The sequence below is a fragment of the Corvus moneduloides genome, chromosome 27 (assembly GCF_009650955.1).
Source record: "Corvus moneduloides isolate bCorMon1 chromosome 27, bCorMon1.pri, whole genome shotgun sequence".
Lineage (NCBI taxonomy): Eukaryota > Metazoa > Chordata > Aves > Passeriformes > Corvidae > Corvus > Corvus moneduloides.
Window position 1 is genome coordinate 1385313 of NC_045502.1, and position 16395 is coordinate 1401707.

General features: G+C 51.9%; 2 protein-coding genes across 4 annotated transcripts in view; both read left to right on the forward strand.

Annotated features, from left to right (window-relative positions):
• SNRNP200 (small nuclear ribonucleoprotein U5 subunit 200) overlaps positions 1-9763 on the forward strand; it is a 100247-nt gene extending 90484 nt beyond the window's left edge. Inside the window, 5 exon segments of the mRNA XM_032091811.1 lie at positions 240-334; positions 814-887; positions 3507-3596; positions 9015-9120; positions 9660-9763. Coding sequence (XP_031947702.1) covers positions 240-334; positions 814-887; positions 3507-3596; positions 9015-9120; positions 9660-9763 — 469 coding nt within the window.
• A 3385-nt stretch (positions 9764-13148) lies between these two features.
• Positions 13149-16191, forward strand: LOC116435712 (probable ATP-dependent RNA helicase DDX56). Of its 3 annotated transcripts, XM_032092250.1 has the most exons (4): positions 14297-14416; positions 15122-15210; positions 15501-15654; positions 15688-16191. In XM_032092250.1, exons 1-4 carry the CDS (start codon positions 14301-14303, stop codon positions 15842-15844), a joined length of 516 nt encoding a protein of 171 aa, XP_031948141.1. In that variant the 5' UTR covers positions 14297-14300; the 3' UTR covers positions 15845-16191. The 3 variants fall into 3 exon arrangements, with proteins under 3 accessions (XP_031948143.1, XP_031948141.1, XP_031948142.1); XM_032092252.1 differs by lacking the exon at positions 14297-14416 and adding an exon at positions 13149-13249 and having other exon boundaries at positions 15501-16191; XM_032092251.1 differs by having other exon boundaries at positions 14314-14416; positions 15501-16191.
• The last annotated feature ends 204 nt before the right edge of the window (positions 16192-16395 follow it).

Here is a 16395-nt window from a genome sequence, read left to right on the forward strand (position 1 = left end):
ACCAGGGGGTCACCAGGGGGTCACCAGAGGGGGCTGGGGCTGCTCAGGGGTGTCTGGGTGTCCCCAGGGGGGTCTGGGGGTGTCCCCAGGGGTGTTTGGGGTGTCCCCAGGGGGGTCCCAGCGTGTCCCCTGTCCCCAGGGGTGTTTGGGGTGTCCCCAGGGGGGTCCCAGCGTGTCCCCTGTCCCCAGGGGTGTCTGGGGTGTCCCCAGGGGGGTCCCAGCGTGTCCCCTGTCCCCAGGACAGCGCGCGGGGACAACCCTGGCACGGCGCTGACGCTGGCACTGCCCGAGGAGCTCGAGCGGCTGCGGCGCATCGAGGACGCGCTGGCCGGAGGTCGGGGGGCGCTGGGGGGTTTTTGGGGGGTCCTGGGGGGGTTTGGGGGGGTCCTGGGGGTGTTTGGAGGCTCTTGGGAGGTGTTTGGGGACACTGCAGGGGCTGGGGGTGACCCCAATGTCCCTTCAGCCCTACAAGTTCTGCATGGAGTAGATGGGGCTGGGGGGTGTTCGGGGGGGGGTTTTGGGGGTCCTGGGGGTGTTCGGGGGGGATTTTGGGGGTCCTGGGGGTGTTGGGTGGGGATTTTGGGGGCTCCTGCAGAGTTTTTAAAGGGTCTGGGGACACTGGGGGGCACTGGGGTGACCCCACAGGCCTGGAAGTTTCGCATGGAGGAGATGGGTCCGGGGTGGTTTGGGGGGGGATTTTGGGGAGTTCTGAGAGGTTTTGGAGGTCCTGGGGGGGTTTAAGGGGTGCTGGGGGTGTTTGGGGACACCGAGGGGACACCGAGGGGACACTGAGGTGGCCCCGTGGCCCCGCAGAGAACGGACAGTCCATGGTGCAGCCCTACGAGTTCCGCATGGAGGAGATCGAGACGCTGCGGTACCGCTGCCGGGTAGGGGACAGGGAGGGGACAGGGAGGGGACACGGGGGGACAGGGAGGAGACACTGAGGGGGGACAGGGAGGGGACACGGAGGGGACACGGAGGGGACAGAGAGGGGGGACAGCAGGGGACAGGGAGGGGACACTGAGGGGACACTGAGGGGGGACAGGGAGGGAACAGGGAGGGGACACTGAAGGGACATTGAGGGGACAGAGAGGGGGGACAGTGGGGGGACACTGAGGGGACACAGAGGGGACACGGAGGGACAGGGAGGGGACACAGGGGGACATTGAGGGGACAGGGAGGGGACATTGAGGGGACAGCAAGGGGACAGGGAGGGGACACCGAGGGGACACTGAGGGGACACCAGGGGACACCGGGGGCACACTGGGGACACCGAAGACACTGAGGGGACACCGAGGGGACACCGAGGGGACAGTGGAGGGGGCTGGTGCCACCCAGTGTCCCCTCCTGAGGATGTGATGGGGGTGTCCCAGTGCTGTCCCCTGTGACCCCCTCTGTGCCCCAGGACACCGTGGGGGTGTCCCTGCCGGTGTCCCCAGTGTCCCCAACGCTGTCCCCAATGTCCCCAGGACGCCATGCGCTTGGTGTCCCCAATGTCCCCAGTGATGTCCCTGATGTCCCCAATGCTGTCCCCAACGCTGTCCCCGCTGTCCCCAGGACGCCATGCGCTCGGTGTCCCTGATGTCCCCAATGTCCCTGATGTCCCCAGCGCTGTCCCCAGTGATGTCCCCAATGTCCCCACTGTCCCCAGGACGCCATGCGCTCGGTGTCCCTGATGTCCCCGATGTCCCCGATGTCCCTGATGTCCCCAATGTCCCCAGTGATGTCCCCAATGTCCCCAATGCTGTCCCCAGTGCTGTCCCCGATGTCCCCAGTGCTGTCCCCAGTGATGTCCCCAGTGTCCCCACTGCTGTCCCCAGGACGCCATGCGCTCGGTGTCCCTGATGTCCCCGATGTCCCCGATGTCCCCAGTGATGTCCCCAATGTCCCCACTGCTGTCCCCAGGACGCCATGCGCTCGGTGTCCCTGATGTCCCCGATGTCCCCAATGTCCCCAGTGATGTCCCCAGGACGCCATGCACTCGGTGTCCCTGATGTCCCCGATGTCCCCGATGTCCCCAGTGATGTCCCCAATGTCCCCACTGCTGTCCCCAGGACGCCATGCGCTCGGTGTCCCTGATGTCCCCGATGTCCCCAATGCTGTCCCCAACGCTGTCCCCACTGTCCCCAGGACGCCATGCGCTCGGTGTCCCCGATGTCCCCGATGTCCCCAATGTCCCCAGTGATGTCCCCACTGCTGTCCCCAGGACGCCATGCGCTCGGTGTCCCTGATGTCCCCGATGTCCCCGATGTCCCCAGTGCTGTCCCCGATGTCCCCACTGCTGTCCCCAGGACGCCATGCGCTCGGTGTCCCTGATGTCCCCGATGTCCCCAATGTCCCCAGTGATGTCCCCAATGTCCCCGCTGTCCCCAGGACGCCATGCGCTCGGTGTCCCTGATGTCCCCGATGTCCCCGATGTCCCCAATGTCCCCAGTGCTGTCCCCAGTGATGTCCCCAATGTCCCCACTGCTGTCCCCAGGACGCCATGTGCTCGGTATCCCTGATGTCCCCGATGTCCCCGATGTCCCCAATGCTGTCCCCAGTGCTGTCCCCGATGTCCCCAGTGCTGTCCCCAGTGATGTCCCCAGTGTCCCCACTGCTGTCCCCAGGACGCCATGCGCTCGGTGTCCCTGATGTCCCCGATGTCCCCGATGTCCCCAGTGATGTCCCCAATGTCCCCAGTGCTGTCCCCAGGACGCCATGCGCTCGGTGTCCCCGATGTCCCCAATGTCCCCAGTGCTGTCCCCAGTGATGTCCCCAATGTCCCCACTGCTGTCCCCAGGACGCCATGCGCTCGGTGTCCCTGATGTCCCCGATGTCCCCAATGTCCCCAATGTCCCCAGTGATGTCCCCAATGTCCCCAATGCTGTCCCCAGTGCTGTCCCCGATGTCCCCAGTGCTGTCCCCAGTGATGTCCCCAATGTCCCCACTGCTGTCCCCAGGACGCCATGCGCTCGGTGTCCCTGATGTCCCCGATGTCCCCAGTGCTGTCCCCAGTGATGTCCCCAATGTCCCCAATGCTGTCCCCAGGACGCCATGCGCTCGGTGTCCCTGATGTCCCCGATGTCCCCAATGTCCCCAATGTCCCCAGTGATGTCCCCAATGTCCCCAATGCTGTCCCCAGGACGCCATGCGCTCGGTGTCCCTGATGTCCCCGATGTCCCCAATGTCCCCAGTGATGTCCCCAATGTCCCCACTGCTGTCCCCAGGACGCCATGCGCTCGGTGTCCCTGATGTCCCCGATGTCCCCAATGTCCCCAATGTCCCCAGTGATGTCCCCAATGTCCCCACTGCTGTCCCCAGGACGCCATGCGCTCGGTGTCCCTGATGTCCCCGATGTCCCCGATGTCCCCAGTGATGTCCCCAATGTCCCCACTGCTGTCCCCAGGACGCCATGCGCTCGGTGTCCCTGATGTCCCCGATGTCCCCGATGTCCCCAGTGATGTCCCCAATGTCCCCAGTGCTGTCCCCAGTGATGTCCCCAATGTCCCCACTGCTGTCCCCAGGACGCCATGCGCTCGGTGACCAAGCAGGCCGTGCGGGAGGCGCGGCTGCGGGAGCTGCGCCAGGAGCTGCTCAACTCCGAGAAGCTCAAGGTGAGCCCGACCCCAACCGCCCCAAACTGGGGCTAAAAACCCCAAAATCGGGATCAAAAACCCCTAAAGCCCCCTAATTCAGGATAAAACCCCCAAAATCAGGATAAAAACCCCTAAATCCCCCAAATTCGGGATAAAAAACCACTAAGTCCACAAATTCGGGATAAAACCCCCAAAATCGGGACAAAAAACCCCTAAATCCCCCAAATTCAGGATAAAAAACCACGAAATCCCACAAATTTGGGATAAAACTCCCAAAATCGGGATAAAAACCCCCAAAATTGGGATAAAAAACCCCTAAATCCCCCAAATTCGGGATAAAAAAACCCCCAAATCCTACAAATTCGGGATAAAACTCCCAAAATCGGGATAAAACCCCCCCAAATTGGGATAAAAAACCCCTAAATCCCCCAAATTCAGGATAAAAAACCACGAAATCCCACAAATTTGGGATAAAACTCCCAAAATCGGGATAAAATACCCCTAAAGCCCCCAAATTTGGGATAAAACCCCCAAAATCAGGATAAAAACCCCCAATATTGGGATAAAACCTCCCCAAATCCCCCAAATTCGGTATAAACCCCCCAAAATCGGGATTAAAAACCCCAAAATCAGGATAAAACCCCCAAAATCTGTATAAAACCCCCCAAAATCAGGATAAAACCCCCCAAAATCAGGATAAAACCCCCAAAATCAGGATAAAACCCCCCAAAATCAGGATTTAAAAAACCCCAAAATCGGGCTAAAACCCCCCAAAATCAGGATAAAACCCCCAAAATCAGGATAAAACCCCCCCAAAATCAGGATTAAAAACCCCCAAAATCAGGATAAAACCCCCCAAAATCAGGATTAAAAACCCCCAAAATCAGGATTAAAAAACCCCAAAATCAGGATTAAAAACCCCCAAAATCGGGATAAAACCCCCCAAAATCAGGATAAAACCCCCAAAATCAGGATTAAAAAAACCCCAAAATCAGGATTAAAAAAACCCCAAAATCGGGATAAAACCCCCCAAAATCAGGATAAAACCCCCAAAATCAGGATAAAACCCCCCCAAAATCAGGATTAAAAAAACCCCAAAATCGGGATAAAACCCCCCAAAATCAGGATAAAACCCCCCCAAAATCAGGATTAAAAAAACCCCAAAATCGGGATAAAACCCCCCAAAATCAGGATAAAACCCACCCGGGAATCGATGCCGGCCGTCGGTTCTTGATGATGTCATCCCATTTGTTAATTAGCAAGCCCGTCAGTTATTGATTGGTTAATTATGCTGATTAACCCCGGGCTTTTATTTGGCTTTTATTTGGCTTTTATTAGGCTTTTATTAGTCCTTTATTAGGCTTTTATCAACCTTTTATTAGTCCTTTATTAGTCCTATTTTGGTCCTTCGTTAATGCTTTTAGTAATTCGTTTATCCATTTATTTTTTATTATTATTTCTTATTTAATATTTTTATTTATTATTTTTATTATTTATTATTTTTATTATTTATTATTTATTTTTTATTATTTGTTACTTATCCTTTATTATTTATTGTTTATTAATGCTATTTACAAACATTACTTATAAATATTATTCCTATTATTTTCTGCATTTTACCCATTATTAATCAATCCCATGTATTAATCCTTTTTTAGCCCTTTTTTAGCCCTTTTTAAAGCTTTTCCTGCTCCTTTTTAGTGCTTTTCGTCCTTTATTAATCTTAATTGCTTTCTATTAGCCCTTAATTGCTTTTTATTAGCCCTTAATTGCTTTTTATTAGCCCTTTATTAGTCTTTTCCTGATTTTTTTAGGCTTTTATTAGTCCATATTTTTATTTCTCCTTTTCCCGACCCCTCTTTTACTCCTATTTTGGTCCTTTTTTGGCCCTTTTTTGGTCTTTTATTAATCCATATTTTTATTAATTGCCCTTTACTGCTTTCAGCCTTTTTTTGGCCCTTTAATTATCTCTATTTTATTAATTAATCCTTTATTAATCCTTTTTTCAACCCTTTTTTAGTCCTTTTTGTCCGATTTTCCTCCATTTCCTCTTCGTCTCCCGCTCGCTCCGAGGTCCCTTCGAGTGCCAGGAATTTCAAATCCCAAATTCCCAGAAAAACTCCCCAAATTCCCATAAAAACCCCCAAATTCCCATTGAAAACCCCCAATTCTCATAAAAACCCCCAAATTCCCATAGAAACTCCCCAAATTCCCATTAAAAACTCCCAAAATTCTCATTAAAAACCCCAAATTCCCATTAAAAACCCCAAATTCCCATAAAAACCCCAAATTCTCATTAAAAACCCCAAATTCCCATAGAAACTCCCCAAATTCCCATTAAAAACTCCCAAAATTCTCATTAAAAACCCCAAATTCTCATTAAAAACCCCAAATTCTCATTAAAAAGTCCAAATTCTCATTAAAAACCCCAAATTCCCATTAAAAACCCCGAATTCCCATAAAAACTCCAGATTCTCATTAAAAACCCCAAATTCCCATAAAAATCCCCAAATTCCCATAAAAAACCCCAAATTCCCATTAAAAACCCCAAATTCCCATAAACTCCCAAAATTCTCATTAAAAACCCCAAATTCCCATTTAAATAACCCCAAATTCTCATTGAAACCCCAAATTCCCCTTAAAAAAACCCAAATTCCCATAAAAACCCCGAATTCCCATAAAAACTCCAGATTCTCATTAAAAACCCCAAATTCCCATAAAAAACCCCAAATTCCCATAAAAACCCCGAATTCTCATTTAAAAAACCCCAAATTCCCATAAAAACTCCCCAAATTCCCATAAAAACTCCCCAAATTCCCATAAAAACCCCAAATTCCCATAAAAAAACCCCAAATTCCCATTAAAAACTCTCCAAATTACCATTAAAAACCCCAAATTCCCATAAAAACCCCGAATTCTCATTTAAAAAACCCCAAATTCCCATAAAAACTCCCCAAATTCCCATAAAAACCCCCAAATTCCCATTTAAAAAACCCAAATTCCCATTTAAAACCCCCCAAATTCCCATAAAAAAACCCAAATTCCCATTAAAAACCCCAAATTCTCATAAAAACCCCAAATTCCCATAGAAACTCCCCAAATTCCCATAAAAACCCCCAAAATTCTCATTAAAAACCCCAAATTCCCATAAAAAACCCAAATTCCCATTTAAAAAACCCCAAATTCTCATAAAAACCCCAAATTCCCATAGAAACTCCCCAAATTCCCATTAAAAAACCCAAATTCCCATAAAAACCCCCCAAATTCTCATTAAAAACCCCAAATTCCCATTAAAAACCCCAAATTCCCATTAAAAACTCCCCAAATTCCCATAAAAACTCCCCAAATTCCCATTAAAAACTCCCCAAATTCCCATAAAACCCCCGAATTCTCATTTAAAAAACCCCAAATTCTCATTAAAACCTGATTAATTACCGATTAATTAGTGATCCATTGATGATTAATTGCTGCTGAATTATTGATTAATGGCTGATTGATTACTGCTTAATCACTGATTGGTTACTGGTTAATTACTGCTTAATTATGGCTTAATTACTGATCAATTACCGATTAATTACTGCTTAATTATTGCTCAATTACTGCTTTATTACTGATTAATTACCGATCAACTACTGATCAATTACTGCTTAATTACTGATTATTTGCTAATTAATTACCAATTAATTACTTGTTACTGCTTAGTGAGGGCTTTAATCACAATTAATTTCTGATTAATTTCTGGTTAATTACTGCTTAATTACCAATTAATGACCCATTAATTACCAATTATTTACCAATTAATTACTGCTTATTCCCTGATTAATTACCAATTAATCACTAATTAAGTAACAATTATTCACCAACTAATTACCACTTAATTACCCATACATTACCGGTTATGTACTGATTAATTACTGATTAATTACACATTAATTACCACTTACTTATCGATTAATTACCAAATAATAACTGCTTAATTCCTGATTAATTCCCCATTAATTCCCCATTAATTCGCTATTAATTACGGATGATATACCGATTAATTCCCCATTATATACCCATTAATTACCGCTTCATTACCGCTTAATAACTGCTTAATTCCTGATTAATTACTGATTATTTACCGGTTAATTCCCCATTAGTTCCCCTTTAATTCCCCATTAATTCCTGCTTCATTACCACTTAATAACTGCTTAATTCCTGATTAATTACCGATTATTTACTGCTTAATTCCCCATTAATTCCCGCTTCATTACCACTTAATAACTGCTTAATTCCTGATTAATTACCGATTATTTACTGCTTAATTCCCCATTAATTCCCGCTTCATTTCCGCTTAATAACTGCTTAATTCCTGATTAATTACCGATTATTTACCAGTTATTTCCCCATTAATTCCCCATTAATTCCCGATTAATACCCCATTAATTCCGGTTTCATTTCCGCTTAATAACTGCTTAATTCCTGATTAATTACCGATTATTTACCGGTTATTTCCCCATTAATTCCCCATTAATTCCCGATTAATACCCCATTAATTCCCGTTTCATTTCCGCTTAATAACTGCTTAATTCCTGATTAATTACCGATTAATTACCGATTAATTCCCCTTTAATTCCCCATTAATTCCCCATTAATTCCCTCTTCATTACCGCGTAACAACTGCTTAATTCCTGCTTAATTACCGATTATTTACTGCTTAATTCCCCATTAATTCCCCATTAATTCCCGATTAACACCCCATTAATTCCCGTTTCATTTCCGCTTAATAACTGCTTAATTCCTAATTAATTACCGATTATTTACCGGTTAATTCCCCATTAGTTCCCCATTAATTCCTGGTTCATTACCACTTAATTACTGCTTAATTCCTGATTAATTACCGATTATTTACCGGTTAGTTCCCCATTAATTCCCCATTAACACCCCATTGATTCTCGTTTCATTTCCGCTTAATTACTGCTTAATTCCTGATTAATTACCGATTATTTACCGGTTAATTCCCCATTAGTTCCCCATTAATTCCCCATTAATTCCTGGTTCATTACCACTTAATTACTGCTTAATTCCTGATTAATTACCGATTATTTACCGGTTAGTTCCCCATTAATTCCCCATTAATTCCCCATTAATTCCCGCTTCATTACCGCTTAATAACTGCTTAATAACTGCTTAATTCCTGATTAATTCCTGATTATTTACCACTTAATTCCCCATTAATTCCCCATTAATTCCCGGTTCATTACCACTTAATAACTGCTTAATTCCTGATTAATTACCGATTATTTACTGCTTAATTCCCCATTAATTCCCCACTAGTTCCCGCTTCATTACCGCTTAATAACTGCTTAATTCCTGATTAATTCCCCATTAACTGCCCATTAATTACTGCTTAATTACCGCTCGGGGGTTAATTGCTGCTCCGGCTGTTCCCAGGTTTATTTTGAGGACAATCCCCGGGACCTGCAGGCGCTGAGGCACGACCGGCCCCTGCACCCGGCCAGCGTGCAGCCGCACCTGGCACACGTGCCCGACTACCTGGGTACGGGGTGGGCACAAATGGGGCAAAACCGGGCAAAAATGGGCAAAAACGGGGAAAAAATGAGCAAAAACGGGGTAAAAATGGGGAAAAATGGGGAAAAACTGGGTGGGAAATGGGGCAGTGGGAGCGGCCCCTGCACCCGGCCAGCGTGCAGCCGCACCTGGCACACGTGCCCGACTACCTGGGTACGGGGTGGGCACAAATGGGGCAAAACCGGGCAAAAATGGGCAAAAACGGGGAAAAAATGAGCAAAAACGGGGTAAAAATGGGGAAAAATGGGGAAAAACTGGGTGGGAAATGGGGCAGTGGGAGCGGCCCCTGCACCCGGCCAGCGTGCAGCCGCACCTGGCACACGTGCCCGACTACCTGGGTACGGAATGGGCACAAATGGGGCAAAACCGGGCAAAAATGGGCAAAAAATGGGCAAAAACGGTGAAAAAAATGAGCAAAAACGGGGTAAAATGGGGAAAAATGGGGAAAAACTGGGGAAAAACTGGGTGGGAAATGGGGCAGTGGGAGCGGCCCCTGCACCCGGCCAGCGTGCAGCCGCACCTGGCACACGTGCCCGACTACCTGGGTACGGAATGGGCACAAATGGGGCAAAACCGGGCAAAAATGGGCACAAAATGGGCAAAAACGGTGAAAAAATGAGCAAAAACGGGGTAAAAATGGGGAAAAATGGGGAAAAACTGGGTGGGAAATGGGGCAGTGGGAGCGGCCCCTGCACCCGGCCAGCGTGCAGCCGCACCTGGCACACGTGCCCGACTACCTGGGTACGGAATGGGCACAAATGGGGCAAAACCGGGCAAAAATGGGCACAAAATGGGCAAAAACGGTGAAAAAATGAGCAAAAACGGGGTAAAAATGGGGAAAAATGGGGAAAAACTGGGTGGGAAATGGGGCAGTGGGAGCGGCCCCTGCACCCGGCCAGCGTGCAGCCGCACCTGGCACACGTGCCCGACTACCTGGGTACGGGCTGGGCACAAATGGGGCAAAAATGGGCAAAAACGGGCAAAAAATGGGCAAAAACGGTGAAAAAATGAGCAAAAACGGGGTAAAAATGGGGAAAAACTGGGTGGGAAATGGGGCAGTGGGAGCGGCCCCTGCACCCGGCCAGCGTGCAGCCGCACCTGGCACACGTGCCCGACTACCTGGGTACGGAATGGGCACAAATGGGGCAAAACCGGGCAAAAATGGGCACAAAATGGGCAAAAACGGTGAAAAAATGAGCAAAAAGGGGGTAAAAAATGGGGAAAAAATGGGGTCAAAAACTGGGAGGGAAATGGGGCAGTGGGAGCGGCCCCTGCACCCGGCCAGCGTGCAGCCGCACCTGGCACACGTGCCCGACTACCTGGGTACGGAATGGGCACAAATGGGGCAAAAACGGGCAAAAATGGGCACAAAATGGGCAAAAAACGGTGAAAAAATGAGCAAAAACGGGGTAAAAATGGGGAAAAATGGGGAAAAACTGGGTGGGAAATGGGGCAGTGGGAGCGGCCCCTGCACCCGGCCAGCGTGCAGCCGCACCTGGCACACGTGCCCGACTACCTGGGTACGGAATGGGCACAAATGGGGCAAAACCGGGCAAAAATGGGCACAAAATGGGCAAAAACGGTGAAAAAATGAGCAAAAACGGGGTAAAAATGGGGAAAACTGGGGAAAAACTGGGTGGGAAATGGGGCAGTGGGAGCGGCCCCTGCACCCGGCCAGCGTGCAGCCGCACCTGGCACACGTGCCCGACTACCTGGGTACGGAATGGGCACAAATGGGGCAAAACCGGGCAAAAATGGGCACAAAATGGGCAAAAAACGGTGAAAAAATGAGCAAAAACGGGGTAAAAATGGGGAAAAACTGGGTGGGAAATGGGGCAGTGGGAGCGGCCCCTGCACCCGGCCAGCGTGCAGCCGCACCTGGCACACGTGCCCGACTACCTGGGTACGGAATGGGCACAAATGGGGCAGAAACGGGCAAAAACGGGCAAAAAATGGGCAAAAACGGTGAAAAAATGAGCAAAAACGGGGTAAAAATGGGGAAAATCCGGGGAAAAACTGGGTGGGAAATGGGGCAGTGGGAGCGGCCCCTGCACCCGGCCAGCGTGCAGCCGCACCTGGCACACGTGCCCGACTACCTGGGTACGGGCTGGGCACAAATGGGGCAAAAATGGGCAAAAACGGGCAAAAAATGGGAAAAAACGGTGAAAAAATGAGCAAAAACGGGGTAAAAATGGGGAAAAATGGGGAAAAACTGGGTGGGAAATGGGGCAGTGGGAGCGGCCCCTGCACCCGGCCAGCGTGCAGCCGCACCTGGCACACGTGCCCGACTACCTGGGTACGGGCTGGGCACAAATGGGGCAAAAACGGGCAAAAATGGGCAAAAAATGGGCAAAAACGGTGAAAAAATGAGCAAAAACGGTGAAAAAATGGGGAAAAATGGGGAAAAACTGGGTGGGAAATGGGGCAGTGGGAGCGGCCCCTGCACCCGGCCAGCGTGCAGCCGCACCTGGCACACGTGCCCGACTACCTCGGTACGGGCTGGGCACAAATGGGGCAGAAACGGGCAAAAACGGGCAAAAAATGGGAAAAAAACGGGAAAAAATGAGCAAAAACGGTGAAAAAATGGGGAAAACTGGGGAAAAACTGGGTGGGAAATGGGGCAGTGGGAGCGGCCCCTGCACCCGGCCAGCGTGCAGCCGCACCTGGCACACGTGCCCGACTACCTGGGTACGGAATGGGCACAAATGGGGCAGAAACGGGCAAAAATGGGCAAAAAATGGGGCAAAAACGGGGAAAAAATGAGCAAAAACGGGGTAAAAATGGGGAAAAATGGGGAAAAACTGGGTGGGAAATGGGGCAGTGGGAGCGGCCCCTGCACCCGGCCAGCGTGCAGCCGCACCTGGCACACGTGCCCGACTACCTGGGTACGGGGTGGGCACAAATGGGGCAAAAATGGGCAGAAACGGGGAAAAAATGGGCAAAAACGGTGAAAAAATGAGCAAAACCGGTGAAAAAATGGGGAAAACTGGGGAAAAACTGGGTGGGAAATGGGGCAGTGGGAGCGGCCCCTGCACCCGGCCAGCGTGCAGCCGCACCTGGCACACGTGCCCGGCTACCTGGGTACGGGGTGGGCACAAATGGGGCAGAAAACGGGCAAAAACGGGCAAAAAATGGGAAAAAAACAGGAAAAAATGAGCAAAAACGGTGAAAAAATGGGGAAAAATGGGGAAAAACTGGGTGGGAAATGGGGCAGTGGGAGCGGCCCCTGCACCCGGCCAGCGTGCAGCCGCACCTGGCACACGTGCCCGGCTACCTGGGTACGGAATGGGCACAAATGGGGCAAAAACGGGCAAAAATGGGCAAAAAAGGGGCAAAAACGGGGGAAAAAATGGGCAAAAACGGGGAAAAAGATGGGGAAAAATGGGGAAAAACTGGGGAAAAACTGGGTGGGAAATGGGGCAGTGGGAGCGGCCCCTGCACCCGGCCAGCGTGCACCCGCACCTGGCACACGTGCCCGACTACCTGGGTACGGAATGGGCACAAATGGGGCAAAACCGGGCAAAAATGGGCAAAAAATGGGGCAAAAACGGGGAAAAAATGGGCAAAAACGGTGAAAAAATGGGGAAAACTGGGGAAAAACTGGGTGGGAAATGGGGCAGTGGGAGCGGCCCCTGCACCCGGCCAGCGTGCAGCCGCACCTGGCACACGTGCCCGGCTACCTGGGTACGGAATGGGCACAAATGGGGCAAAACCGGGCAAAAACGGGGAAAAAATGGGCAAAAACAGTGAAAAAATGAGCAAAAACGGTGAAAAAATGAGCAAAAACGGGGTAAAAATGGGGAAAAATGGGGAAAAACTGGGTGGGAAATGGGGCAGTGGGAGCGGCCCCTGCACCCGGCCAGCGTGCAGCTGCACCTGGCACACGTGCCCGACTACCTGGGTACGGAATAGGCACAAATGGGGCAAAACCGGGCAAAAATGGGCAAAAAATGGGCAAAAACGGTGAAAAAATGGGCAAAAACGGGGTAAAAATGGGGAAAAATGGGGAAAAACTGGGTGGGAAATGGGGCAGTGGGAGCGGCCCCTGCACCCGGCCAGCGTGCAGCCGCACCTGGCACACGTGCCCGACTACCTGGGTACGGGGTGGGCATAAATGGGGCAAAACCGGGCAAAAACAGGCAAAAAATCGGGCAAAAACGGTGAAAAAATGAGCAAAAACGGGGTAAAAATGGGGAAAAATGGGGAAAAACTGGGTGGGAAATGGGGCAGTGGGAGCGGCCCCTGCACCCGGCCAGCGTGCAGCCGCACCTGGCACACGTGCCCGACTACCTGGGTACGGGGTGGGCACAAATGGGGCAAAAATGGGCAAAAACGGGGAAAACGGGCCAAAACGGGCAAAAACGGTGAAAAAATGAGCAAAAACGGTGAAAAAATGGGGAAAAATGGGGAAAAAACTGGGTGGGAAATGGGGCAGTGGGAGCGGCCCCTGCACCCGGCCAGCGTGCAGCCGCACCTGGCACACGTGCCCGACTACCTGGGTACGGAATGGGCACAAATGGGGCAGAAACGGGCAAAAATGGGCAAAAAATGGGGCAAAAACGGTGAAAAAATGAGCAAAAACGGTGAAAAAATGGGGAAAAATGGGGAAAAACTGGGTGGGAAATGGGGCAGTGGGAGCGGCCCCTGCACCCGGCCAGCGTGCAGCCGCACCTGGCACACGTGCCCGACTACCTGGGTACGGGGTGGGCACAAATGGGGCAAAAATGGGCAAAAACGGTGAAAAAATGAGCAAAACCGGTGAAAAAATGGGGAAAACTGGGGAAAAACTGGGTGGGAAATGGGGCAGTGGGAGCGGCCCCTGCACCCGGCCAGCGTGCAGCCGCACCTGGCACACGTGCCCGACTACCTGGGTACGGAATGGGCACAAATGGGGCAAAACCGGGCAAAAATGGGCACAAAATGGGCAAAAACGGTGAAAAAATGAGCAAAAACGGGGTAAAAATGGGGAAAAATGGGGAAAAACTGGGGAAAAACTGGGTGGGAAATGGGGCAGTGGGAGCGGCCCCTGCACCCGGCCAGCGTGCAGCCGCACCTGGCACACGTGCCCGACTACCTGGGTACGGAATGGGCACAAATGGGGCAAAAATGGGCAAAAACGGGGAAAAAATGGGCAAAAACGGTGAAAAAATGAGCAAAAACGGTGAAAAAAAGGGGAAAAACTGGGTGGGAAATGGGGCAGTGGGAGCGGCCCCTGCACCCGGCCAGCGTGCAGCCGCACCTGGCACACGTGCCCGACTACCTGGGTACGGAATGGGCACAAATGGGGCAGAAACGGGCAAAAACGGGGAAAAAATGGGCAAAAACGGTGAAAAAATGAGCAAAACCGGGGAAAAAATGGGGAAAAACTGGGGGAAAATGGTGAATAAATGGGAAAAAATGGGGGAAAATGGGGAAAATGGGGCAAAATGGGCAAAAAACGGGCAAAAAATGGGGCAAAACCGGGCAAATAATGGGGAAAAATGGGCAAAAATGGGCAAAACCAGGGAAAAACCGGGGAAAAAACCAGGAAAAAAAGGGAAAAATGGGGACAAACCGGCAGGAAATGGGGAAAATCCGGGGAAAATGGGGAAATAACAGGAGAAATGGTGAGAAAATGGGGAAAAATGGGGAAATAACAGGAGAAATGGGAGGAAAAAAGGGGGAAATTGGGGGAAAATGTGGGAAAAATGGGGGGAAAGTGGGAAAAATCGGGGGGAAGTGGAGGGAAAATGGGAAAAATGGGGATTGGGAGTGGTTTGGGGGGTGGGGAGACCCCCCCCCCGATTGCCCCCAGGTCCTGTTTTGGGGAAAAAACGGGACAAAATGGGATCCTGGGGTGGTTTTGGGGTGGGAAATGGGGTCCCGGGGTGGTTTTGGGGTGGGAAATGGGGTCCTGGGGTGGTTTTGGGGTGGGAAATGGGGTCCTGGGGTGGTTTTGGGGTGCAATAACCCCATTTTTGCCCCCCCAGTGCCCCCCAGCCTCCGTGGCATCGCCAAGCCCGGCCCCAAGAAGAAAAAATGTCCCCGAGGAGCCGGGGCCCGCCGGGGGGGGAACAAGGTGAGGGACCCCAAAATCGCCCTGAAACCCCTCAAAATCACCCCCCAAAACCCCAAAATCGCCCCTCAAAACCTCAAATCGCCCTCAAATTCTCCTAAAATCCCTCAAATCCCTCCTCCCCGCCCGCCCCCCCCCCCCCCAGATTCCTTCCTCTGCCCTCCCTGGGGTCCTGCTGGGCTGGTCCAAGATGAGGGACCCCCCCCCAGGCACCCCCAAATCCCCAAATCCCCCCAGAATCCCCCCAAAATCTCCCCAAAATCCCCCCCAAACCCCCCCTGGTTCTCTTGCAGCCCCGCGGCTCCGGGAATCCCCTGCAGAGCTTCAGGTTCGCCCAGCGAGGGACCAAGAGAGGGACCAAGCGCGGGGCTGGGGGCACCCCCTGAGCCCGGGGCCACCTGGGGCCAGCCCGGGGCCACCCCAGGGACACCCCGGGGACACCCTGGGGTCACCCTGGGGACACCACGGCCACCCCCTGACCCACCCTGGGGACACCATGGTCACCCCCTGTGCCACCTTGAGGACACCGTGGCCACCCCCTGTGCCACCTTGGGGACATCGTGGCCACCCTGGGGACATCATGGCCACCTCCTGTGCTACTCATGGCCACCCTGGGGACATCGTGGTCACCCCTTGACCCACCTTGGGGACACTGTGGCTACCCCCTGACCCACCCTGGGGACACCATGGTCACCCCCTGTGCCACCTTGAGGACACTGTGGCCACCCCCTGTGCCACCTTGGGGACATCGTGGCCACCCTGGGGTCACCATGGCCACCCCCTGACCCACCCTGGGGACACCACGGCCACCCTGGGGACATCGTGGTCACCCCCTGACTCACCCTGGGGACATCCTGGCCACCCTGGGCTCACCATGTCCCCCTCCCGAGGGCCGGGGGGGGTCTCTGCGGTGCCCACCGGGGGTTGGTGACAATAAAGGTGCCTGGGCACCGCTCTGCCGGGTGTCCCGTGGTGGCTGCGTGGCACGGCCGTGCTGGGGACAGTGCCAGCCGGGTGACGGGAACACCTCGGGGCCGGGCTCGTGATTGAGGCGTGGGGTGCGGGCAAAGGTGCCAGGGCGGGACCCCCTCCCCCCGTTATCGCCCCCCTTATCGCCCCCCTTATCGCCCCCCTTATCGCCCCCCTTATCGCCCCCCTTATCTCGCCAAGGCCACCCAGGCCATGAGC

Excerpts from the sequence above, each read along its gene's own strand:
- LOC116435712 (XM_032092250.1), top strand. The coding sequence starts at position 14,301 with ATGAGCAAAAACGGTGAAAAAAAGGGGAAAAACTGGGTGGGAAATGGG. Across the intron at positions 14,417-15,121 it reads ACACGTGCCCGACTACCTGG|TGCCCCCCAGCCTCCGTGGC; the intron begins GTACGGAATGGG and ends TTGCCCCCCCAG. Across the intron at positions 15,211-15,500 it reads CCCGCCGGGGGGGGAACAAG|CCCCGCGGCTCCGGGAATCC; the intron begins GTGAGGGACCCC and ends GTTCTCTTGCAG.